This window comes from Humulus lupulus, chromosome 8 (assembly GCF_963169125.1).
Source record: "Humulus lupulus chromosome 8, drHumLupu1.1, whole genome shotgun sequence".
Classification (NCBI taxonomy): Eukaryota; Viridiplantae; Streptophyta; class Magnoliopsida; order Rosales; family Cannabaceae; genus Humulus; species Humulus lupulus.
The window spans coordinates 1,657,272-1,682,194 of NC_084800.1; the positions used below are offsets into that span (position 1 = coordinate 1,657,272).

At 32.4% G+C, this 24,923-nt stretch overlaps 3 protein-coding genes across 6 annotated transcripts; 1 reads left to right on the top strand and 2 right to left on the bottom strand.

Moving 5' to 3' along the window:
* Positions 1–480: 480 nt before the first annotated feature.
* LOC133794092 (uncharacterized) lies at positions 481–5,577 on the bottom strand. Of its 3 annotated transcripts, none has more exons than XM_062231278.1 (14): positions 5,414–5,577; positions 5,213–5,308; positions 4,932–5,128; positions 4,705–4,777; positions 4,376–4,450; positions 4,179–4,289; positions 4,012–4,054; positions 3,446–3,542; positions 2,492–2,594; positions 2,315–2,410; positions 2,119–2,145; positions 1,793–1,883; positions 820–904; positions 481–692 (listed from the first exon to the last, which is right to left on the bottom strand). In XM_062231278.1, exons 2-14 carry the CDS (start codon positions 5,297–5,299, stop codon positions 578–580), a joined length of 1,200 nt encoding a protein of 399 aa, XP_062087262.1. In that variant the 5' UTR covers positions 5,300–5,308; positions 5,414–5,577; the 3' UTR covers positions 481–577. The 3 variants fall into 3 exon arrangements, with proteins under 3 accessions (XP_062087262.1, XP_062087261.1, XP_062087260.1); XM_062231277.1 differs by having other exon boundaries at positions 1,793–1,892; positions 5,414–5,576; XM_062231276.1 differs by having other exon boundaries at positions 1,793–1,892; positions 2,113–2,145; positions 5,414–5,576.
* Positions 5,578–9,971: 4,394 nt separating this feature from the next.
* LOC133798774 (uncharacterized) lies at positions 9,972–11,949 on the top strand. 2 transcript variants are annotated; one of them, XM_062237250.1, is made up of 2 exons: positions 9,972–10,732; positions 11,557–11,949. In XM_062237250.1, the coding sequence occupies exons 1-2, from the start codon at positions 10,175–10,177 to the stop codon at positions 11,623–11,625; spliced, it is 627 nt and encodes a 208-aa protein (XP_062093234.1). In that variant the 5' UTR covers positions 9,972–10,174; the 3' UTR covers positions 11,626–11,949. The 2 variants fall into 2 exon arrangements, with proteins under 2 accessions (XP_062093234.1, XP_062093235.1); XM_062237251.1 differs by having other exon boundaries at positions 9,978–10,732; positions 11,578–11,942.
* Positions 11,950–12,573: 624 nt separating this feature from the next.
* On the bottom strand, positions 12,574–15,293 carry LOC133794093 (bidirectional sugar transporter SWEET2). The gene is made up of 6 exons (XM_062231279.1): positions 15,077–15,293; positions 14,021–14,057; positions 13,687–13,903; positions 13,431–13,589; positions 13,213–13,332; positions 12,574–13,061 (listed from the first exon to the last, which is right to left on the bottom strand). The coding sequence occupies exons 1-6, from the start codon at positions 15,135–15,137 to the stop codon at positions 12,948–12,950; spliced, it is 708 nt and encodes a 235-aa protein (XP_062087263.1). The 5' UTR covers positions 15,138–15,293; the 3' UTR covers positions 12,574–12,947.
* Positions 15,294–24,923: the final 9,630 nt, after the last annotated feature.

The window sequence follows — 24,923 nt, forward strand, 5'->3', positions numbered from 1 at the left end:
ATTTTTTTACAACTTTGTTTTTAAAAATTATTTTATGAAAACAATGCTAAACACCCTTTAATTATTTAAAAAAAATTAGATTTTAAAGACAAAAAATATTTTTTAGTTAAGAAGCCGAACATTAAAAAGAACCTAAGTGATATTAATCCTTTTCAAAATGACATCAGTGATATACATCAGAATTTAACACCATTATGCTTATGTCAATAAGAGAGAACTCACGACATTTTTTGAGCAAAATGTTCACTTAAAAATGCCACACAAATAGATATTTTTCTTGTAGTACCTACACTATTCGAAACGTTGTCTCATTGTATGGAATTGTATATATTACTATTACATCGAAAAACGACATTTCATATCCCTAAACGACATACCTTGAAACATACCAACATACCATGACTGATTAAAGCCAGATGCTTCTCAGGAATATACATATGAGACATCAAATCATCAAAATAATTATTTTTTCAAACACTATCAAAATAACTAATTAAAGAAAAAGACTAATATTACAAAATTTCAGAGCCTGTTTTAATTTATTCAGGACTCTACAGCTTGCTAAACCATGGTGGCTTTAATGGCTTCTAGAGCTCAAACCAAACAAATCCTTGAACACTTGTTGAGCATCAGGAGGAATATTCATGGGAACAGGAGCCATGAAATTCACAAGCTTTTCTTGAACATCATATCTGGCAAAAGGGTACAAGTAAGTGAAAAGGTTGATTGTGATAAATTGTTCCATTCTAATTTCCAATGAATGCACCAGGATTCCTAACTATTCCTATAGAAGTGTTGAAACAAACAATGAATTAGTACCTTATCTTTCGACCCTTTGAAGCACGTCTATCAACGATCTTCCTTTTCTTGGTTTGCAACCTTTTCAGAGCGTAAAAGGCCGTCTCTGTGGACAGTTAAAATTTGGCAAATTAAGTTCATGAAATGTTTAGTATCTCAACTCTACATAGTGTGAGAAATAATATGGCAACACTTCTCAGAGACAGGACCAAGATTGAAATCAAAGAAAAATGTTTGTTTTGGTGGGAAGAGTTTTAAAGGGGGTGGATTTTAAATTCTCAATTCTAATCCATTTTCAAGTAGAAAATATTTCAAGAAGAAAACGTTCACGCAGGTGGTAGAGTAGTCCCCCATACCAAACGAGGGAGAAGAAGATGGTGACCCACAGTCTCTCTCTTAATTGTCATCACACTTACTTAACCCAACAATCTTTGACAAGCAACAAATTCTAGAGAAATGATTGGTAGATCTCCATAAAGAATCAAACCCTAGACCTCATTAAAACATCAGCTTAATCACTGTACCCAACCCTCATGGATATCTTTTCTACAAAAGAAACAGACAAATTAGAATTATAAAAAAAAATACTCTCTTTACTCTCCCTTTTTTGGTTCCTTCCCTAGGCATATATACATTTCATTCCTATCTTCTCCCACTCTTACCAAAAATAGCCTAAAAGTCAGCCTCAGTTCCAAAAAAAAATAACAAACTCCTCATAAATAACACATGAAATGAAACTCAATCACTCAATTGATCAAATTCTGCCACAGAAAAGGCCAATGGCTCAACAACCAAGCATTTCCACCATACACAGCAGCATATTAACCAGGATCAACAAGCATCACTCATATGTCAAAGCATATGCATGTAAAGACAATAAAATTTTGCACAATTTAGCATACCAAATATACTGATATATAAAAGTTACAGATTCTAGTCAAAAATAAAATAAAAATTAGGTCTATAAAAAGGTACAAGATGCATAAGGCTTTACCATTAGATGTTGGGTCAATCGTTTCAAAAAACTCCTTCAGTAGATGCTGGTAAAACTCGGAATCATCTAAAAGTTCTGGATCACCGTCAGCCTGTGCTTCCTACCAGAGTAAAAGTCATACTTAATTACCCATCAAAATTATCAAATGAAGTGTATAATTAATTGTGTGGCCATTTAGATATATGGCATTGAAATACAAAGTGCAATTTATGTTAATGTTTCTATAGCCTGTATTAGACAAATAAACTCTCACTTTCAAGAATAAGTTTCCACTTATTATGGAAAAATGAATTTAGGCATGCACCAGATGTGAAAGTTACCTCTACCTTTGGATTAGCTTCCCCTCCAGGAACCTGCCATTCATATGACATGCATAAGCAAAAAGATAAATTAAGAAAATTATACATTACAATAGAGTCCAGGTCTTAAGTAAAATAATTGGTGGTGAACCCCTCTGGTGGAGACAAAGTAGCAATCCCGTTATCATTTTAAATTGAAGTAAAAGAATGATCTGTAACTTACAGTCCCAAATATGGCAACTGTTGATTTTCTTTGCTGCATCTGCTTGATCATCCTACTTGGATCTCTCATATAAACAGCAACTTGTTCACTAATATTCTGCAAATAGAAAGAAAAAAATGAATCTTGTTGCAACTCTGGCAGGGTAGCCTGACTATAATCTAAATCACACAGCTATACCTGATTAAAAGCTTGTAGTTTGCCTTTAATAGCGGCAGCACCAGTTGTCACCTGAGTCTTCCTTTGCCACTTGTCTACTGACTTGTCCCTGAAGGCAGCTATTCTACAAAATACAAAAATATGAAAGCTCTCATCTCAAACTAGGCATGAGTTATAATTCTAAAACGCAGCATCTACGACTGCTAACACACCCAAGGATAAAACATTAAGCAGGTAGGGCATAGTGCAAGCACACAACTGAAGTTTTCAGAGCATGAACAAGGGGGTTTAATCAATTAAGCATCAATGCTATTTCCATTCTGAATCTTCTACCTTTTGACATGATTGTACAGAATTGCATTTTATGTATTCCTTACCCTATTGTCTGCTGAGAATAAATATTATTTTCATTATGAAGTCTTCTGCATTTAACATGATTGTACAAAATTGCATTTATGTATACCCTATCCCTACTAGTGAAAAAAAAAAAAAAAACCGGAACCGTGATCAAACCTAAATACCACCAAAGTTTTTACACAAGACTGGATCATCAAAATGAAAATCTGTATAAATCTAATATCAGATGTTAATGCCAAAAAATTAAATTATTAACTAATAAAATTTTGCAAAGGATAGTTAAGTTAGCTTGATGCCTTTATTCATGATAAAAATGCTATTATAAGAGTGCATAAATATAAAGAGGCGATACATAGATACATAAATGTTGTCATCCACATCTCACATGGAAAAAACACAACGAATTAAGGCATTAATGCTACTTAAATGGATAATCGTTCTGTATCAGTTTCTTTAAATAATAATGTCTTTTCTATTTATCACCCAATAAAAAAGTGTTGGGGGAGAACGAATGACAAGTATCTGAAAAGCCATCTAAAATATACCATTTTTAAGTCCACATAGAATTATGATATTAATTAAGCATAGCAAAAGAATATCGAATGTATGATTCAATACCTTGCATGCAATTGAGATAATCGAGACCAATCTTCATCATCATTCACAGTAGAGCTCTTCAAAGATTGCAAATTCTTAGATACTTGTCCCCTTTTACCTTAAGAAATAGGAAGCTATGTCAACATCCAATTCATTTTTATAAGGAGACTTAACAGACATGCAGAGTGAAAGTTATATAAGAAGTAATATAGTCCATAATGGAGTCGGTGACAGTTGTCGTACAAAAAGAACAAATAATGACCACAAGTATCAATCATTTACAATCTGCCTTAAAGAAAATAAGAATGGCAGAAGGAGCTCATCAAAGAGCACAGACTATTTCGAAAAAGAATGATGCAGAACATATGTATATATGTGTTTTATTCTTCTGGCCTGTAATAGTGTATTCGAAAATTTGTAGTTTTCTGACAGTTGGAAACATTACATTATGTGCTGTTTAATACACAAGGCCCAAATTAATAGAAGTAGCAAGCATGATAGGAGTCTTCATACACAAGGCCCATTCTACTAATATGTGATGTTTAATCACCACAACAACAAAAAATCCATATGCAGATCATACTTACCATCCGTGGCTTGAAGAATAGATGGATTTTTTTCAAGCAAAACCTGATAAAACAAAGGAACACAAAGTCAGCAAAGATTTGACAATATTACAAAATCAAACATGTACATATCCATTTTCACATTAATTAAAGCATAACAGACAGGAAACACAGAAGGATATTAGTACCTCTTGTAGTTCCAACAGAGAATCTAAAGTTTTCTTTGAGGACGTAATTAGGTCAGAATATGCTGCATTGACAATCTCGTCTGAATCACAGAATAAAGACCTGAGTGGATCCTGCAAACAATATCACATGAGTGACCACCTGAATATGTTTAAGCAACTAGAATCCAAATTAATAAGTTTTAACTGTTACAACATACCTGTGGTAATCTATTTGAACTTGAGAATGCTTTCTGAAGCAAAAATCTGAGCTCAAGAGTTTTATCCCAAAGAGCCTTTCAAAAACAAAAAAGAAAAGAAATAAAAGAGTAATAAGTTTATTGATATGCAAACGTACATATATATACATCTATATAGATAAATTAATTTGTAAGCGTTTACAAAACAGACCCCCAAAATATAATTAGATATAATTAATGGAATGGAATTGTTCACAAGTGACCAATTATTATGATAGATAAATAGCATGTAGAATAAATTGAATCTATTTCAGGGCATCAACGTAAACTTGCAGAATACAAGACCACACCTTTTGATTCTTCACTGCTTGTCCTTTAAGAATATCTTCATCCTTGTGACGTTTCAAATTCTGTAAGATATTTCTAATGTGAAGAAAAACAAAAAAGCCAACTGAGTCACCGAGTACAATTGTTTATATCAACAAACACATAGAAATGAGCACAGAAAGTACAGAGGAGTTTATATTTCTTGCTACTAAGCATGTCATACAAATGAGCATGAAAATAGAAGTCTTACAGCTCCTGGTCGCGAAGATTCATGTATTCTTTCTCAAGCTCTTCCATCTCGGCATCGGTATTTTGCTTATTACCATTTTGATTCTCTTCTTCCTCTTCCTCTTCCTCTTCGCCCTCTTCATCATCATCATCGTCAGCGCTGTCATCCTCATCCTCAAACTCATCATCATCTTCTTTTTCTTCTTCTTTCTCTTCCACCTACATTATTATTACTTTTATTTCTCTATAAACAAATTAAAGAACAACCAAATATAAAGTTACAATTCCAAAAATTAGACTTACACTCAGTTGATCATTGTCCATATCATCATCATCAAATTCATCGTCACTATCCTGAGACTTTTTTGAACGCTTCCAAGGTACCCCCATTTTGAACTCCTAGAATTCAACAACCAAATTAAGAAAAGAAAGAGAAGTTAGGGTTTATGTGTGAAATTGAGAAAGAAAAAAAATAGCGGGAGAATATGGAGAGGAAGAACTGACTTTGGGTTTAACCAATGATTGTTGAAGAAATTATTGGACAGAGAAGAAGAAGATGATGAGTTTAGTGAGATGAAGGGAATAGGGGATGGAGGAGGTTTTAACCAGAACGGAAGAAAGTCTAAAACCCTTTTCGCTTTTTTTTTTTTTTTTTTTTTTGAGCAAGTCTAAAACCCCATTTGTCAAAAAAAAAGTCTAAAACTCCTTAAATATATATTAATAATAATTGTAATAAATCTTTTGCCAAAAAAAAATCTAATATATCCCGAACATTTAAATTATTTTTTTGTTAAAATAAAACCTCCTAAGTCCAAATTAAAATTAGATTTCTCAATATTAAACCTCTCTATAATATTATATAAAAAATTCCTTAATACAATAAATATGAAATATATATTTTTTTAAATTAATATATTATTAAATAATATTGCAGTGGTGTTGGTCCTTTTAGGCATCTCCAACCCATAACATCATATATTGTGTTGTACCAACACTAAAATTAAAGAATCTTAGCACTATATTTTTTTTATTCCAACCACAACACCAAAAATTACATCAAAAAATATATTTTTTATTATTATATTTTCTTTTAATATTAGAATGTAAGTTTGTAATATTTTAATTATCTTTTGTATCTTTAATCAATTTCAATATTAATTTTATTTTCTTATAGTGTAGAGGAATAATTTTCATACACAAATTAAAGTAAATTATATAAAAAATTAATTATGAAATTTTATTTAGAAAATAAAATTACATGTGTATTTATAATTTAAAAAACCCAACATAAAATGTAGACTCAAATAATACCCATATGTTTATATATACTAGATACAAACAACGTGCAATATGCACGTTTGCTTAGTTTTATTTATAGAATTTATTAAATTTATATTAATGTTATATAAATTTTGAAATAAATATCATATTTTAATTAAATAATTTATTTATTTTTGTTTAAGTTTATGTTTGTTTTAGTTTTTTAATTTAGGACTGACAATAAGATATTATATATTATATGTTTAATGTAATATTAAATATTATAGTTAATTTTAATTTAAGTTTCTTGCTAGTTTTTTTAAAAAGTAATTTGTTGCTAATTCACAGTAGATTATATTGTATGTTTAATATAATATTATTCTAATAAGTGAGTTTAAGTTCAATTAAAATTTATTTAAGTTATAAAAAGTATGATTTTATTATTTAAAAATAATTATCATTGTAAAATATCTAAAAAATATCATATTTTAATTTGTTTAATTATTTATTATTTTAAATAATTATTATTGTAAAATATCTCAAAAATATCTTATTTTAATTTTTTTAATTATTTATTTTATTTTAATTAAGTTTAAGTATTTACAAATTACTGTTAAATATGAGAATATTCAGTTAAATATAAGAATATTATGTTAAAGTTAACATTAAAAAAATAAAAAACCCTTAAAACCAATAATTTTCGTTATCTACACACTTATTATTATATAGAAGAGATATATATATAGGATATAAATATATTTATTTTTTAAAAAAAAATATGATATATATATTAAAAAAAAAGTAGGCTTTTGTCGTGTGAACAGTGCACATCATATATGTCGTGGCACTGTTCACACACGGCTAAATGGGGTATTATTTGAAGTTGGGTTGGAGTTATATATCCACTATTCACGGCATATAATGTTATATTACTGTTTGATTGGTGTTGGCCTGTTTGATTGGTGTTGGCCTTAGTGGTGGTGCTACTGTTGTTGTGTGGAGAGATTCGTCACTTTTCCCATTGGAGAATTGTATACATAGTATAAGTGATCATTAATATGTTATGTGCTATCAATGTACACATATATTGTAACATGTAATGATATTAAAAAAATATATGTAAATTAATTCACCATAATTTTTCTAATATAGTCACTATTTAGGCCCTGTTTGGGACGACTTTTAAAAAAGTAAAAGGTACTTTTTGAAAAAATTGTGCAACAATAGTGTTTGATAAACAATCAAAAAAACTGTTTATTGAATAATTTATGCAGAAGCTACAGCTATAAAGTTAAAGTTAGCAAAACCCAATTTTTAGCTCATTCTAAAAATAGCTTTTTGAAAAAAAATAAACTTATTTATTATATATCACTCAAAATAAAAATATTTAAAATAAATTAGTTATAAAAAATAAACAATATTTAATTCTTAAATTTTTTTTTGTCCAATAAATATTTTTATAATTTATATTTATTAGATACTATTTTATTTTAGTGATTTAAATTAACAAATCACTTTAATATATAGTTTATTATACATTATAACATTATTTTTGTAACTCATAGTATTTTTAAATTATAATTTATCAAAAACATTTCAACATGTGACGTGACATTTGAAGATGACACGTGGTAGTAAACGACATCAAATTTTGAGAGCTAGTCGAGTTAAGATAGCTGCTCGAGTAGACATCATTAGTGCGAAGAGTTGCAGTCTGCTTTGTCCTAGGTTGAAAACTGATAAAAGTGTTATGCTCGAAGAGAAGATAGTTGGTAACATCTCATGAGTCTGCTCGAAGATCGACCTACTTGAAAGGCAGCTTATTTAAACCAGAAGATCTTTATTTCGCGAGATATTATGAAATATCCCAAAATATTTATGCAATTGATATTAGAATATATTTTTCCAGTATTATTTGAATTTGTAATCAACACGTGTAGAGCCTAGATTATTTTGTAAGGATCCATAACCTACTAAGAGATTTTATTAATAGGGATATTTCACAGTCATGTGAATTCAAATCATAAGTTCTAGATTCGCACTTTACATACAAACTCCCTATCGAATTGTATTATCTCGCAGGCTTAGAAAACTCAGTTGAACCTTGTTCTTCTTGATCTAGATTCCGAGACTTTATTATTAATAAAAGTACAAGTGGACTTAAGTCATTACCAACTCTTAAGGTCGAACTACTATAAATTTTTTGTGTCGTTTTATTTGATTTCAACTCATTAAATTCATTTATGTCATTCTTATTGAGTGTCAAATTGTTGTTGACCAAAACGTTGGTCAACATGTGTGAATTTGCATCCATGGTTGGAGGTAAACATTGTAAAGAGAGAAAGTAAAATGCTAAATAAGCTATTAATTGTATGAATGATCAGAACATAAAGATTATAGAGAAAGATTAAATCAGTTAGAAAAACTGAGATGTAACAATATAACAAACTTAACACTAACTAAACTAACAGAAGACTAGGAGCTTATTCTAACAAACACATCATAATAAATTGAGTAAATAGGAGTTAGAGTATTCAATATTTTTAAAATGTTACACTTTTATACTCAATTTTTTTTTATATAAACCCAATATTTTTATGTCTTGTGCTTTTATATCCAAATTTTTAACATTTTCAAAATATTACACTTTTATACCTAATTTTTTTATACATGATAAAGATAAATAAACTTTGTATTAAAACATTGGGTATATTTACTAAAAAAAAGATTGGGCATAAAAGTATAACATTGTGAAAACATACGGTGATGTTTGGTTTGGAGGGAATGAAAATAGAGGAATAAGAATGAGAATGAGAAAAAGAATAGTAGTAGAATTGAATAAAAATTAATATTGATAAAAAAATTACTAATTTTTTTTTCAATCTCGTATTAGAATGGTCTTCATCCGATTTTTAAATGGAATGGTCGTATCATCAAAATAGTGGAAAAACAATTTTATTAGAATAACATTCCAATAGTCTAAAATACAACAAAACAAATAAATGAAAAAAAAAACTTATTCATTTATCTTACATTCCTTTTCATTAATCACAACCAAACATCACCTAAGTATATTTACTAAAAAAAAAAGTATAAAAGTAAAACATAACTATTTTAGCAATCATATTTTAGCAATCATTTACTCTAATAAATTAGTTATTTTATTCTGCATTTATATAGGATTGTATTTAACTTTCACCTTCTTATCAGAGATTATCCTTTCACATCGTCCTCCTCACTGATTATTTATTTAGCTTTTGTATATTACTCCTTCCCCTGCTAAAGTTTCATCGTACTCTAGATATTTGTAGAACTTATATCCTAATGAATCATCCTTATTTCAAGGATAATATTACGATTTCTCTAGCAATATTTTAGGACTATACAACTTGTTCAATACTTAACAAAATATCTATATATTATTATTATTATTATTATTATACATGTGTCTTCCACGAGAACTAGACTCACTCGTGATGTTAAGTACTTCTTTCAGAGATTCGACCATACCATGTGGATGGATTATATGTATATATAAAAGTTGAAATTTAATTAGACTGTAACAATAACCAAACCAGTCCACACTATTTAAAATTTAACTCACTCCAAAACTCAATTACTAATACTTATCCCAAGCACAAAATTATTTGGTTTCTCAAAGAAATTAAAAACAGAGCTCTCATTCATTTGACTCTACAGCATTAGATGGTATTATTTGATAGCCACAACAAAGCATGGAAACCCTGTGAGAAGCCTTAACTAGCTATATACATAGCTTTATTATTAATCGGTGAGAATTTCACAACGGCTTCAAAACATAAATAAACCACCACATATATTAACCAAACATATACATATATATACAGCGGTTGACTCACGTGAATATCAACCCTTGACAATTCTTGAAATTAACAAGGTTCAATATTTACACATGTATATATATATATATATAATCTTCAGCAAAATCCCATATATTAATTTCTCACTCTGATCGCCCTAACAGCCATGGACGCTGCTTTGAGGAATATAGAAGACAAACTGAAGAGACTTTCAACCGAACAAGCTCTTATCCTATTCCTCTTCGCCGCGGCCAGCGTCCTCGGACTCTGCGTGGCCATGACGACAACACTGTTAAAGCGGTTAAAGTTTCGAAAAGCGCCACCGGCGCCGGCGCCGGAGCCGGCTCGCGGCTGGGCAGCGGTTGTAAAGAGGGTGCTGGTGAGTTCGGTGAGGTGGAGTGGGCCGAGAAAGTGGCCGGGGGAGGCGGCCAGCGTAGGGAGCTGGGGTGAGAATTCGCCGCTGCCGCTGCTAGAGAAGAGGAGGATGATGAGTAGGAATCTGTCATTTGATCACGACGACGATGATGATGGTGGTGATGAGTATGGGGTTGGGGTTGGGTGGAAGAGCCTTAACCCTCATTCGCCGGTGTGGCAGAGACCGATTCTGATGGGAGAGAAGTGTGAGCTTCCCAGGTTCAGTGGGGTTATTCTCTACGATGAAAATGGTCGGTTGCTTTGTGACAATGCTCGCAAACAACATTCATGCAACCTCGCTCTAACTCAGGTAACCACCAACTACTTTTTATTTTTATTTTTTTATAATTCATATGTTTATACATCAAGTAATGAATAAATACATTATTTATGTTCAGTTAGTTTAAATAATTTTTTTAAAATGAGTATTTATTTTATTTTGGATTATTATGTAATTAAAATTAATTACTTATGTGAATCATTTTTGTGTCTGTAAGTTTTTATTTTTAGCATTATTTTAGAGACTTATACCACTTTGTTACCCTGATTACGAGCTGGACCAATCATAAAGTGTCATGTTGGTCCAGTCAGCTTTTAATGAAGTGTAACAAAGAGAGAGATTGACGGAATTACTATTTTACTAACAATAGGTATTTTATCTGCTAAATAAATATTGGATTTATGCTAATTATAAACCTCAAACATTGTGTACTTTTACCGTAAACATCTCATATTATTTTAATACTTTGTAATGATAACTTAGTTCAAAGTTGTATCTCTTCATTAATTTTGGTAAATATTTTTCTCTTATCTTTACAGGGAATAATATATGCATACATATTTATTTATGATAAGATTTATTACTATGTTTAAAAAACATCTTCTATAAACGTGTGTCAAAATTACTGCATTAAAATTTTAAGCACACATTATATTTGTTAATGTATTTTTATATGAATATTGATATTTGGCAACTTAAAGTACTTATTATTACATTCTGATTAAGGATATCTCGTAATATTTATTAATTTCAAATGTATAAAATCCAATATTAAATTGGAACTATAGCCACACGTTAGCTATTCTCATATATATCCTTAACTAATTGCGATGAGCTTTTTTTTTTTTATTAAGGTTGTTGCGTGTTGTGTGCAGGAAAAAAGAGGTGCTGTGGTGAGGACAACACTCAGAGATTTGCTGTGAATTTGTGTGTGAGAAGACACAGCTAGGCCTAGGCATAGGCATAGGCATAGGAATGTGGGGTGGGGATTCAATAGTGGAATGTTGGTAAAGTTTTCTTCTGCATTAAAGTCCCCATCGTTGTACACATAATACATATATATAGCTATAACGTTTTTCCATTAATTGGCTATGCCCATTGCCCACTGTTTTTTTTTTAAACTGGCTATGGCCACAAATTGGTGCAACTGATAATGAATACGACACGTTTAAAAATACAAATAAATAACAGACCACCTCACCCAGTAATCTAATAATACTGACAAATTCATTAAGGCCACGATCATTGGTATACCTAACCATCTATTGGATTATGTCGGTACATCTTCTAATACAATTGTCGTTTTATTTCTTAGTGTCGTTTTCGTAAATTAATGTCGTTTTTGAAGAAAATGTTGATGGAAATAAATTGCGGCTTTTCTAATTTAATGACGCTTTTAAGTTTTGTCAAAATGGCTTTAATGCACAAAAGTTTTACTTATTTGAACTCTTTAAAAGATTGCAAAATGAACTTTATTGTCGCTCAAATTCAATAAACATGGGAATTCTCTCATATAGTATTTTAAAATTATACTAAATAATTTAATAGATAAAATTGACCAAACTCCCATCAGTTATATATAATTAAATAATTAAATTTAAATTTAAAACTCATATAAGTGAGAACAATTTCATTAAATTAGTAAAATTTTATTGGTTAAATTTGAGTTTATGGTACAAATATATATGATTTTAAAATACAAAATACCAAATATGTGCAATTTCAAAATAAACAAATAAATATTATTATACACATAAGATAGCAAAATAATACTTTACAAAAACACAAGTTACCAAATAATTACCAACCCACTTACGATATTTTGTTACCTTTTAGGTGGAAAAATAGAAGTGTCAAGTCCTGTCCGTCCATCTTGGAAAAAACCATATATACTTTAAGTCCTTCAACTGTTTCAAGTCTTATTGGAAAAGAAAAATGAGAAATACAACTCTTAAATTCTCAAATTTACATGTCTACACAACAAAAAGAATAATTGACAACAAAAATTAGTGGTGGATGGAATGCGAAAATGTTCTTGGAGCAGAAGCATAGCAATCACTTATTCAATATTCACTTAATGAATCTATTTAGTACACACAAAGAAAATATGCAGACTACATGGCCTTGAATCTTGATGTATAGCCAAGCCTAAAAACTACAGAATTTCTGTCCAGACATACGATCAAAACAAGTGCAAATTTCACTTGAAAATATGTATAGGTAAGACCTTGTTGGAAGATGGATTTTATGCATATGAAACTATCAGTGGTTCTGTGGAGTCTTCTCCGGACGATTTACTGTAGTAAGAGTACAACGACAATTGTACTATCCCCAAAATGGTTCCTATCCCATTTGGAACCTGAAATTTTAACAAAAAATATGCTAAAGAACACATGAAAAGAAAATGGATACGAATAGGAGGATGTAATTAATTCCGAACTCAAGGCTGCAAATATCTCTTAAAAAATGGAATTGAAAGTAAAGACATGTATCTTTGAATGAAAACTTACGTAAATGAAGGCATCATAATTTAAGACTCCATATAGTAAGAAAGAGGTGCTCATTAGGAAGGTGGAAAGGGAGAGAAAAAATGGCATGTACTCGACACTCTTTGTCCGGATCACCAAATTCTGAGTAAACAAGTCAAAAATTAGTATTAAACAGCAAAACTGATATACATTTTGGAATGGTATCAAGGGAAAAACAAAACTCTCTGGAGTTTACTCACAATTATAAACAATGGAGAAGCAAACATTGATATGAGAGAGGCGCAACTCAACAATCCAACAGCCATGCGCCGCATCCAAGGATCAGCAATCTGCAAACTCCCGGATACTATTGCTGCAAATAAGGCAAGAACTGCCAGTAGCAAACTAAGCATCTTCACCTGCCATCAAAGGGGAAAAGTTTACACCAAGAACAACTAAGGCTTTTAGAAAATCAAAGCTAATATGTTTTAAGTCGATTATAAAATATGTGCAAACCTTTGTTGGCTTATCGCCATATATTATGAAGAGGATTATGTAGAATAGTTGGAAAACTGCACCAACTGAATTAACAGTCAAAACCAATAAATTGTCTGGAGATACGATTGGTGTTCCGTACCACATGCAGATCAAGCAGTTCAATAGGGTATAAATGTATGGTAACCCTGAGAACTGCTCGGTTGAACTGTTTCTGACAATTCGCCTAAACGTGTGCCTGAAAGTTAAAAAGAAGAAACCAATGAGGAGATGAATTGCAATTCCTTCTTTGTTCTTGTGGTTTCTAATGTTACAAGTCTTACAAAGGAAATCAAGCTTATTGGGGTGAACTTACAAAGGTGACACAAACAGCCCAAAAGCAAAGATATTCCCTGCAACAAAGACAAAGGGTTGGTATGATTACTTAGAAACCATAAGAATTTACTTATAATTTAGACTACAGGGTATCTGGGTTCCCTATTCTTCAAGGACTCAAATGCCACCATATTCTCTCATTCAATGAAACAATCCTGAAAAATGCACATATTTTTACTCAAAATTTCAACCCTAGAGTTCATTTTATGATTTACACTGAAACCTACCCACAAAATCTTAACTTGTTGGTTAGCAAATTCATCTCAGCGGCAGTCAAACTACAAATACTGAAGTATGCAACCATAAATAACAATGTAAAATTATCATTGAAAATCTTCTTTTGTAACACAGAACAATTCATTCTTTACAAGTAAAATTCACTAGGTAAATAAGAAAGCTTTTAAAAAGTGAAACTACCAATGCAGTCTTGTGTTTCAGAAGTTCATTGCCTTGCATTTTCAGCACTAGAAAAAATTATATGTCTCTTCAGATGCCAAAATCTTAAGTTTTGACTTACAAGACTTTAAAAATGACTTTGTTGGTTGAAAATTCAGTGTTCTGCTTTTAGAAGAACCAAATCTGGGAAATGACTAGGATGCCTTGTGTCTGAATTTCCTCGTAAATTAGTAAATTTAGTCTTTTGATTTGGCATTTCAATGATAGTTAATTAGTTATGGATATCATATAATTGGCGTTACTTTCTAGTAACCATCTATTTCTAGAGAATTCAATTCAATACCCTCTTAAATCTTAATTATTATTTTTTTCCTACCAAAAAATTTGAGTTTCTCACAAAAATACAAAAATCCCAAACCCCAAAACTCTTTTTATTTATGAAATAGAATGAAGAAAACACAAAAACTGGAGGTAGAAACAAGACTGAATAAGTTATGAAAGCAATGATCTGATGGGTAATCCCAATCTTTCAAATGATAACATGAGCAGTTCATATTCAACACAGCAAGATACCAAAACAAGAATTCAGCCATTGTCACAATCAAAATCCCAAAAATAAATAAATCAATAAAAAAGGTACCGGCGACTCCAGCTGCATCCTTGCAAATTGTAAAGACGGAATAGGCAACCGAAAGAATCATCAAGAAGATCTTCAAGAGCAGGAAACCCAGAAAGAAAAAAAGAGGAAGAACTAGAGACCAGAAAGTATAGGAAGACAAAGACTAGAGATTAGCGGGTGTTTTTTTTTTGTTGGTTTTAGACAGCTCCGCAACAAGTTTACTTTTAAATTTTAATTTTTGATTATATGTGTGTTCTCAGTTCTTATCATGGAATATATATTATATATTATATATTATGGGAAAATCATTTGGTGGGGATATAGCCTCACGGTGTACAGTTCTTCTGTATTTTCATACTTATTTAAAGTATTTTGTAATTTTTTAAAAAAATTCAAATAATTTTTATAACTATGAGAAAACTAAGAAGCTTAAATAATTTTTTTAAGCGTTTGAAATTAATTTTCAGCATTATAAATTATTTAAATTTTTCTAAAAAATTTGCAAATGCTTTAAATAGCAAAAATATACACAATTATAAAAAATTGTGTCAAAAATTATTTACGGAAATACAAAAAAGCTCCACCAAACTCTTTTTGAAGCCCCTACAGCTATTGATGCACATGGGGCGAGGAGTGATCCCCCATCCCCATCCCAATTTATATTTCTAATCATTGTCCCTGCCCCATTCCTACTTATTCTCCGTCGGGGGCAAGGTGGGAATCCCCTACTGGGACGGGGAATCTCCATGAGAAATCTATTTATTTAAAAAATAAATTTTAAATTAAAATTTTAAAATAAAAATCGTAAATTATATGTAAATTAAAATATTGAACAATATTTATTATTTAAAATATTAAACATTATCTTAAATAAAATTTAAAATATTAAAAAAATTACTACTATACTAAAAAACACATAAATAAATATATAAAATACATATAAAATATTACAAAAATATATAAAAATTTAAATGGCCCCATCGAGGCAGGGAGTGATATCCATATCTCCGTCCCATTTAACATTTAGGGATTAAAAATTATCTATATGCCCGCTTCGTTCCCTATTTAGATAGGAATTCACCGCCCCATTAAGAAATGATCCCCGCAGAGCCCATCCTTATGAGAAAAATATGCATCCCAGCATAATTCCCGTTATATTATATTATATTATTCATGAATATTTATATCATCTAACGAGTTAATGCTGAGCTGGCAAGTTGAAACTATCATTTGCCAACTTTCTTAAATCTAATTACTTCTTTATTTATATATTTTTGTATATGTTTTTTTTCCATTTTAATACACAATAATGGACATTTTTATGTAAAGGTTCTATTATTAAACCATTTAATTGTGTACATACTTATCTTTTGTTGACCTTTCAACTATTTTTTTTTTTTTTGACAAATTTCAACTTTTCTTATTTATTATTAACTAATTTGCCGCTTCATTATTTGATTGATTTATTTATTTTAAAAAATTTCTTGAATAATAATTATTATTATTATAATTTTCAAAAACTGCAGATCCATGCCCTTTTTCTTTATAATAATTTGTCAGATTTTTTTTCCTCATTCAATGTGATTAATTATTGCAATGCTTTATTTTCCTAAATTTAAAAAAAAAGTATTCTCCAATTTACGATAAACATTTTACGAAAGTGTACTTTTATATCTTTTACGCATTTTTTTTAATTTGAAAATTAAAACAAAAATATTATACAAAAAAAAAAGTAACGTAGGCGTATACGTATACGTATACTAATGGAAATATAACTTTTAAATTAATTATAATACCCAAAAACTATTCTAAACAAGTCAACTTTGGTGTAAATATAAATAATCGATAAAAAGAGGAGAGATGGAAAAACTGTACTTTTTTTAAGGCAAAGCTAATTCAATTTTTGTACAAGATTCTTCCAAAAAAAAAATTGTATATGATTATTTTATTTACTTGTTAATTTAAGAATATACATTTATTTGTTAAGGATATTATCCATAGAAAATAATATTAACATATTAAAATATCCACACACTGTGTAAGAAATTCCAATCATTTTTGCGTTGTTAAAATTTACAAAACTGCTTTGGGTCAAAATCATTGTCAGAATTTAATCTCAAACTCAAAACTCAAAAATTATGGTTCTGTTTGGTATTTTTTTTAAATTGTATTTTTCAGAAATGAATTTTTTTTGTTTTAGTTTTCAAAAATAATAGTTGTTTTGGTTAATTTTTTCTAAAACTAATTATTTAGTTTAATTTTAAATAAAAAATTAATAAATATATTTGCAAAGAGAAAAATATTTTAAAAATTTATAATAAATAATTAAATAAAGTAATGTAAAAAAAAAAGTGATGAAAAATAAGAAGAGAGAAAATACAAGAAAAAAATGAGAGAGAAAATAATAATATAAAAAGTTATATGAGAAATAAAATAATGAGAGAGAAAATAAGTTGATCGAAGAAAGTGATGTTAGAAAAAGTAAGAGAAAAAAATATATAAATTAATGAGAGAAAAATAATGTGAGATAATAATAATTAAAAATATTATGTGAAAAAAAAGAACGACAATAACTAAAAACAATTTTGTCAGTTTTTTGTAATTTTATTTCTAAAAATTGATTTTAGAAAACAATATTAGACACGTCTAGTTATTTTCATAAAATAAATTTATGTTTTGTAAAATATAAACAGTTTTTTAATTAAACAGCGAAACACCTTCAATATATTTATTGATTTTATGAATTGTCTCTATATACATAATGGTTTTTAGTGTGAAAGCACACTATTGTAATAATATGAAGCTGAAAATTAATAATGAACACAAAAACAAGATATATGTTAATTAATTCGTGTCCACATAGGAAAATATTTATATATATATTTAAAAGAGAGGCCCCAATCCTAAATAAGATAATATATCCCATCTATATATGAACACTTGGAAGCTGATTTTTCCTTTTTTTTTATTTCGAATTTTAATTTTTGATAATGAGATTACTAAAGGCTAAAAAAGCCATCAACAAACAGAAACATCAAACAAACATGATCATCATAAAGCTAACGTAATTTCAACTTTGATATTATTGTTCTTTTATGTGCTGTCGTTTTCTTTCTACGAGAAATTTCAAGAACTGTCTACTTTCCTCTGTGTTTTTTGTTTGTTTTTTTTTGTTTATATATAATAAAAAACGTGGTCCTTTAAACAATTGGGTCCCTTTAAGTGCCGGATCCACGTGGTGCTGACTACTTTGTTTACTACCGACAACTGTCCATTAGAACAGTAGCTTAAGTTCTTCTATCATAACTTTTTAAATAAAATTAACCAATCTTAAAAGAAAAAAATATATATTTTAAAATGAAAGCAACGTTACAAGTACTGGCGCAACGTTGCCAATTTACTTCTAAAATAATCCCCTCCACCTCATTTATCCACCCCATCCTTGACAAACAATTCCCCAAAGCAATTTTTATTGGAGTTTCTCTTATGAGCTCGAACGAGTTTTCCCAAAAAGAAAAAAAAAATTTGAGTAGCAGGTCGAGTATATTTGCAATTTTTACAGATTTTTCGAGTTAAATGTTTATTAAAAATATTATTATGGAAATATAATTTTTAATTTATTAAAAGTTTATGGAGCTATATGAAATTAAAATTTGGGTCAATTTAAGTAACTAGTTTATGAAAAAAAAAGGTATATCTCAAAAATCATTCTTTTAGGAATATTGCTGGCTATAATATTAAAAAAAATATATATTTGTTACACTTTAATACTTATATTCGGTTTTATGGCAATGATACATTCGGTCATGAAAGTGGTGCCGTAGTTGGTACCAAAACTTAACTTCTCACACAAATGCACACATGGAATGATTTTATTGGTTTAAAATTATAAGTATTATAAAAAAAATTAAAAAAAGTATAAGAATATTTAAAAGGAATGATTAAAACTTAAATTAAATTTTAATTAAAGTAAAAAATCTGAATTAAAAAAAGACTAAAAAGAAAACAAACAAACTAGGAAGAACAATACTTTGGTCAGATCGACCGTTACTCCATCCTTGGATACTGTACATTTCCATTTCTCGATCACGATTTCCATTCTTGACCTTGAAACCAATGTTCCTTTAAACGTGGTAGTAACCTCTTATATGTTTTTCACTCTTTGTCGTCCATTCAAAAGATCTTACTATTTTGAAAAAAGGCGAACGGTGAGCTCTAGTTTCTCCATGGCGAGACGCAAGAAGAACAACCAAAAGTCTGCTTCAAGATCGACGGTGACTGCTTCTCCTGTGATTCAAGAGACGTGTGAAGAACATAGATCTGAGAAGGATGATGATGTACCAGAGGAATTAGACGATGAGTTCAAGGATTCGATGGTGGAATTCCCAGATTTTGGCATTCGAGATTCATTGGATCCTGGAAGGGATTCGTCTGGTATTTTGGGGACTGGAGAGATTGGGGAGGATCAGGATGCTGGTGAGGATGACTTTCTGAGTCAGGCTAAGGATAAGTGGTCCCAGTTTCGCTCCTTGTTGCCTAATCAGGGAGGGGCCAAACTTACATTCGCGAAGCCAATTGTTAGGGAAGGCATTTGAATTGCCCAGGTTGACTTGGATGAGATCCAAGTAGAGACTTCTTACTGGAACTCAGCTGTGGTTTGTATGGTGCTTGGGGCTAACCCACCATTTTCCGTTTTTGAAGGTTTTGTTAAGAGGACTTGGGGTAAACTAGGGATTGAGAGAATTGCTCGGCTGAACTCTGGTCTTACGCTTGTTAAGTTTCGAGATGAGGCCACTAGAGATCTGGTGTTGGAAGCTGGGGTTCTGCACTTTGATAAAAAACCAGTGATAGTGAAGCCTTGGTCGGCTGACTTGGATACTCTTAAGGCAGTGAAAACTATCCCTGTTTGGATTAGATTGCCAGGGCTGGGTCTGCAATATTGGGGTTCGAAATGCTTAAGTGCCCTTGTGAGCACAATAGGGATCCCGTTACTGGTAGACAAAGTTACTAAGGATAGGTCTATGATGCAATTTGCTAGAGTGTTAGTTGAAATTGATCTCTGAGGATCTCCCTAAATCTATTCAGTTCCTTAATGAGAAAGGGCAGCTAATGGAACAACTTCTGGAGTTTGAATGGCTCCCAACACAATGCAGAGGTTGTAAGGTGTTTGGACATACAGAAAGAATGTGTAATAGGAAGCCTTATGAGATTTGGAGGCAGAAAGGTCATATTGGAGAAGTTGAGTCTAAACAAAGTGCTATGGACCAGCTGCCAGTTTCAGAGGAAAAGGGTGCTACTAGTGGGGGGAAGGTTGTCGATTCTAAGGGTTCAGCTGGTGTGGGGTTAGCTGAAGGCCAGGGGATACCTTAACTTCAGAAGCAATTAAAGAATTCATCAGATCACATAGCTGCACCAGATAGGAATTCTAATGAGAAAGTCAGTTCGGAATGGACTACCCCTAAAAGGGTAGGGGTAATAGGAAGGCAAATCTGAAGACACAGAACAATCTGAAAAATTCCTATAGTGCATTGCAAGATAAGGTGATGGAGGTCTCAAACTTGGGATTAGCAACAACAAGTTTGTTTAATGGAGAGTCACAACATACTTAGCTGGAATGTAAGAGGTATTAATAAAAGGGAGAAACAGGTTTTTCTGAGTAAATTTAGTTTTGTGAATAAGATTGGTCTTGGAGCCTTTTTGGAGACCAAACTTTATGGTGATAAAATTGGGAAAATGATGAGTACTTATTTCAAAGGGTGGAATTACTACTCGGGTGCTGATTCGGAGGGTCGTATTCTAGTTTTGTGGCAGCCTCAGGTGGTGACTGTTGAGATTATGAAGGAAAGTGACCAATTTGTTCACATCTGTGTTAAAGGGGTTAAGTCTAGTAAGGTGTTTTGTGTTATGTTTGTTTATGGTAGGAATACTACTGAGGGTAGATTTCCTCTTTGGATTGATCTTGCTAGGCTAAGTTTCCCTGTTAAACCATGGGTTGTGGCAGGGGACTTAAACGCTATTTTTGAGGGTACTGATAGAGTGGGTGGCCGAACCATTTCTGCTATTGAGTTGGAGGATGCTCAAAAGTGGAGGGCTTTGGGTTTAGTTGATGAGTTGCGTTCCACAGGGTCTCATTTTACTTGGACTAACAAACAAGAGAATGATAATATAATCTACTCTAAACTGGATAGAGTGTTTAAAAATGAAGAATGGATGGATTTGTTCCCTCAAGCTGAAGCTTTGTTTAACTGGGACTTAATATCTGATCAATGTTATTGCATTATCAAAATGGGAGCTGCTGTTAACAGTGGTATTAAGCCTTTTAGATTCTATAATATGTGGACTATAACGACCCAAACTCGCTAATAAGGCTTAAGGGCCTTGATTAGTGTGCCAGGAGGGCATTACTGGAATAATTGTGATATAATGAATAATTATGTGCTTTATATTGTTTATATGATTATAATATGTGGTATATGATATGTGATATATGTGAGAACCACATTATTATGTGGACAGGTTCGTTGAGCACGACTCAAGACGATTCTAGGGTCGGATAGCGGGAAAAGTCACAATGGGGTTAAGTTATGACTTTGGAGATGTCGGGAATGTTATTAGATAGTGGATAGTGAATTGGATTATCGGGACATGAAAATAAATATATGGAGATATATTCGAGGTTAGAATGTCTAGGCGGGACTAATGGGGAATTTTACCATTTTGGCCTCGGGGGCGGTTCCGGCACCCCGAGCCTCGGGATTAGTTTAACACGTGAGACAGACTTAAGGAAGCCTTTAGAAGGAAAAAAAATACAAACCGACCTTAACTTAGCACTTAGACTCTCTCTCTCTCTTGCTCACGTTCAAGGAAAACACCAAAAGAAAAGCACAGTGAATCAAAGGGGAAACAAGCTGGGATTCCTGTGATTTGAGGTGGGGAATTGAAGGTCTAGCTCAGGAATTTATCAAGCTTTAGAACAGGGATTAAGGTGAGTATTTAACTCTGTTTTCTGTGGTTGAATTATGAATTTTTGCTGGGTTTGGTTAAGTGCTGAAACAAATTTGGTTGTGATGTTCTAAGGCAGAACTAAGAAGGGAATTTGGGGACTTGATTTGGCTACGGCTTGGTGAAGTGGTTCTACAGCAGAGGTGAGTTTTAACTTCTAGTTTGGAGGTCTTAGATTGAGTTTGATGGCTGGTTTGTGTGTGTTTTAGCATTTGGGTTGCAGAAATTGAAAGGAAGAGATTGTGTAGGTTAGGCTATGTTTTCTTGGGAGTTATGCTGTTTAGATCATGTTAAAAAGGTTGGGAATGGATTGGTTAAAAGTTGGGGAGTTTTAGGATGGTTTAAGGTAAGGTTTTGGGCTCTAGAATGGTGGAAAAACTGGGTTCGAAGGGGAGGGTCGCGGCTCTGTTCTAGAGCGCCGCGGCCCTAGCATGCAAATGAGGCAAGGAGGTTCGGCCAAGGGGGCGCGCCGCAGCGCCCAAGGCAAGGGCCGCGGCGCGTGTATGGTTCATTGAGGGAGTGGGTTCTGTTTTGGGGAAGGGCCGTGGCTAGGCTTTGGGGGCCACAACCCTTGGTTGCACACTTGGGATTTTGAGGGTTTTAAGCATGGGGGAGTGGTCTTGGGTGCTCGGGTTTGGTTTCACCACCATGCTTGGTGGAATTAGGAGTCCCGGGAGTTAGTTTTGTAAATGGAAACCAATATTTGATTATTTATGAAACCCTATCTTTAATTGTGGTTAGGTGATAAAAGCTTAGGCTCGGGAACGAATCGTGCTTGAGGGGCGTTGCTCATAATTCGATAACCGTTCAGACTAAAGGTAAGAGAACTGCACTCGGTTGAATATATGTGACGGGACTAAGGGCTCCCTATTGTAGATGCTTGAAAAGATGGTATTATGCCATGCAAGCCATTTAGTGAACCAACGACCTAAGGGTGCCATGGGTCTCACTAGCGCACAGGGCGCGGCTCGGACACTGGTATCCGAGGACAGCTTATTATGCACTGAGCTTGGTTTAAGCGGGCCAGAGCCAGTGGGTTAAACAGAGGGTGCGGCCTAAGTCATCGGCCTTGAATATTATGAGATATGAATGATATATAAGATAGAATGTGTCTTGGATTGAATTGTGTATGCTGATTATCTGTTGTGGAATATCTGATAAGTATACATGCTTTCTGAGCTATTTGACTGTTGTTATGATTTGAGTTATCTGTAATGTTTTCTTGCTGGGCCTTGGCTCACGGGTGCTACGTGGTGCAGGTAAAGGCAAGGGCAAGCTTGATCAGCCCTGACCGGAGAGCTCAGCGAGTAGAATGTACATAGTCAGGTGCTCGACCGCCACGGTTGAGATCTAACAAGGACAGGGAACCTGATGACTGTCTGTTTTGGCCTTAGTATGGCTAGTGGTTCTTCAAGTTTTTCTTTTGGGAGTTTGTAAACTTTCTTTTAACTTCGTTTTTGAGTGGGATCCCATGTTACTACAGTTTATATATGTAAATGAGTCTTTTGAGACCAAAACCGTTTAAACCTTAGCTCTTACATGTCTAGCGACACGATTTGCAGTTAATGGCTTGATTAGCAAGTCTTGCACCTTTACAAATACACAGTGTAGCGGTCTTGGCTATCCAGGGCGTTACATGGACTGATCACATGAGGTTTAAGGATACTGTTTTGCAGAGCTGGAATAAACCTATTAAAGGTACAGGGCTGGTGCGTATTATTAGAAAACTGAGTAGACTTAAGGTTGTTTTGCGTAATTTCAACAAGCATGTTGTGGGTGATGTAGCTCAGAATTACAGTTTGGCGAAGGAGAAATATCAAACTGCTCAAGGTTCACTTCAGAGGAATCCCCACTCGATTGAGTTACAAAGGGAGGAATCACTGGCTGGTGCTTGCTTTGCTTATCATTCTAAAGCTTATGACAGTTTTTTTAGACAAAAAAGCAAAGTTGATTGACTGCATTATGGGGATGATAACACGGCTTATTTTCATGTGTGTTTGAAACAAAGAAGAGCCAATAATTGCATAACTTCAGTGGTTTCTGAATCGGGTCAGTTAATTGAGAAGTTTGATGATGTTGTGGCGCATTTTGTGACTCACTTTCATAAAAATTATGGGTAGCAACAGTAATGTTTCAATTCCTATTCAGACCTCCTGTTTTAGACTTGGTCATCGTTTATCCTTGGAGCAGCAGATTAAATTAGTTAGACCGTTTACTAAAAAGGAAGTGAAGGATGCCTTGTTCAGCATTAGTTCTATAAAAAGTCCGGGGCCGGATGGGTTCGGTTCTGGCTTTTTTAAAGCTATGTGGGGCAGTTTAGAAGCTGAAGTTTCAGAGGCTATTTTTGACTTCTTTGAGAGTGGTGTCCTGCTCGCAGGGCCGGCCCTGGGCATAGGCTGGTTAGGCCCGTGCCTAGGGCCCACCCCTACCCAGGGACCAAAAATATCATGTAAACTCTTAAGTGTGTTCAAAGAAAAAAAAATTAAAAAATTTACATAAAAAATTACATATACAAAAGGGCCCATTTTTTTCAAATTTATTAAAACCGTTTTAGGCCCACTTTTTTTCAGGGCCGGCCCTGCCTGCCCGAGGAGGTTAATATGGCTACCATTTGCTTGGTTCCTAAGATTGAGACCCCAGCTAAGGCAGCAGATTATAGGCCTATAGCTTGTTGCAATGCTATTTACAAGTGTATTTCAAAATGCTCTGTGGTAGATTGGCTTCGGTGCTTCCTAGTTTAGTCCATCAAAACCAAGGAGCGTTTGTCAAAAATAGATTGTTGGCGCATAATATCCTTATACTTCAGGATATTATAAAAGGCTATAAAAGGAAAAATGCTTCCCCTAGGTGTGTGATGAAAATTGAT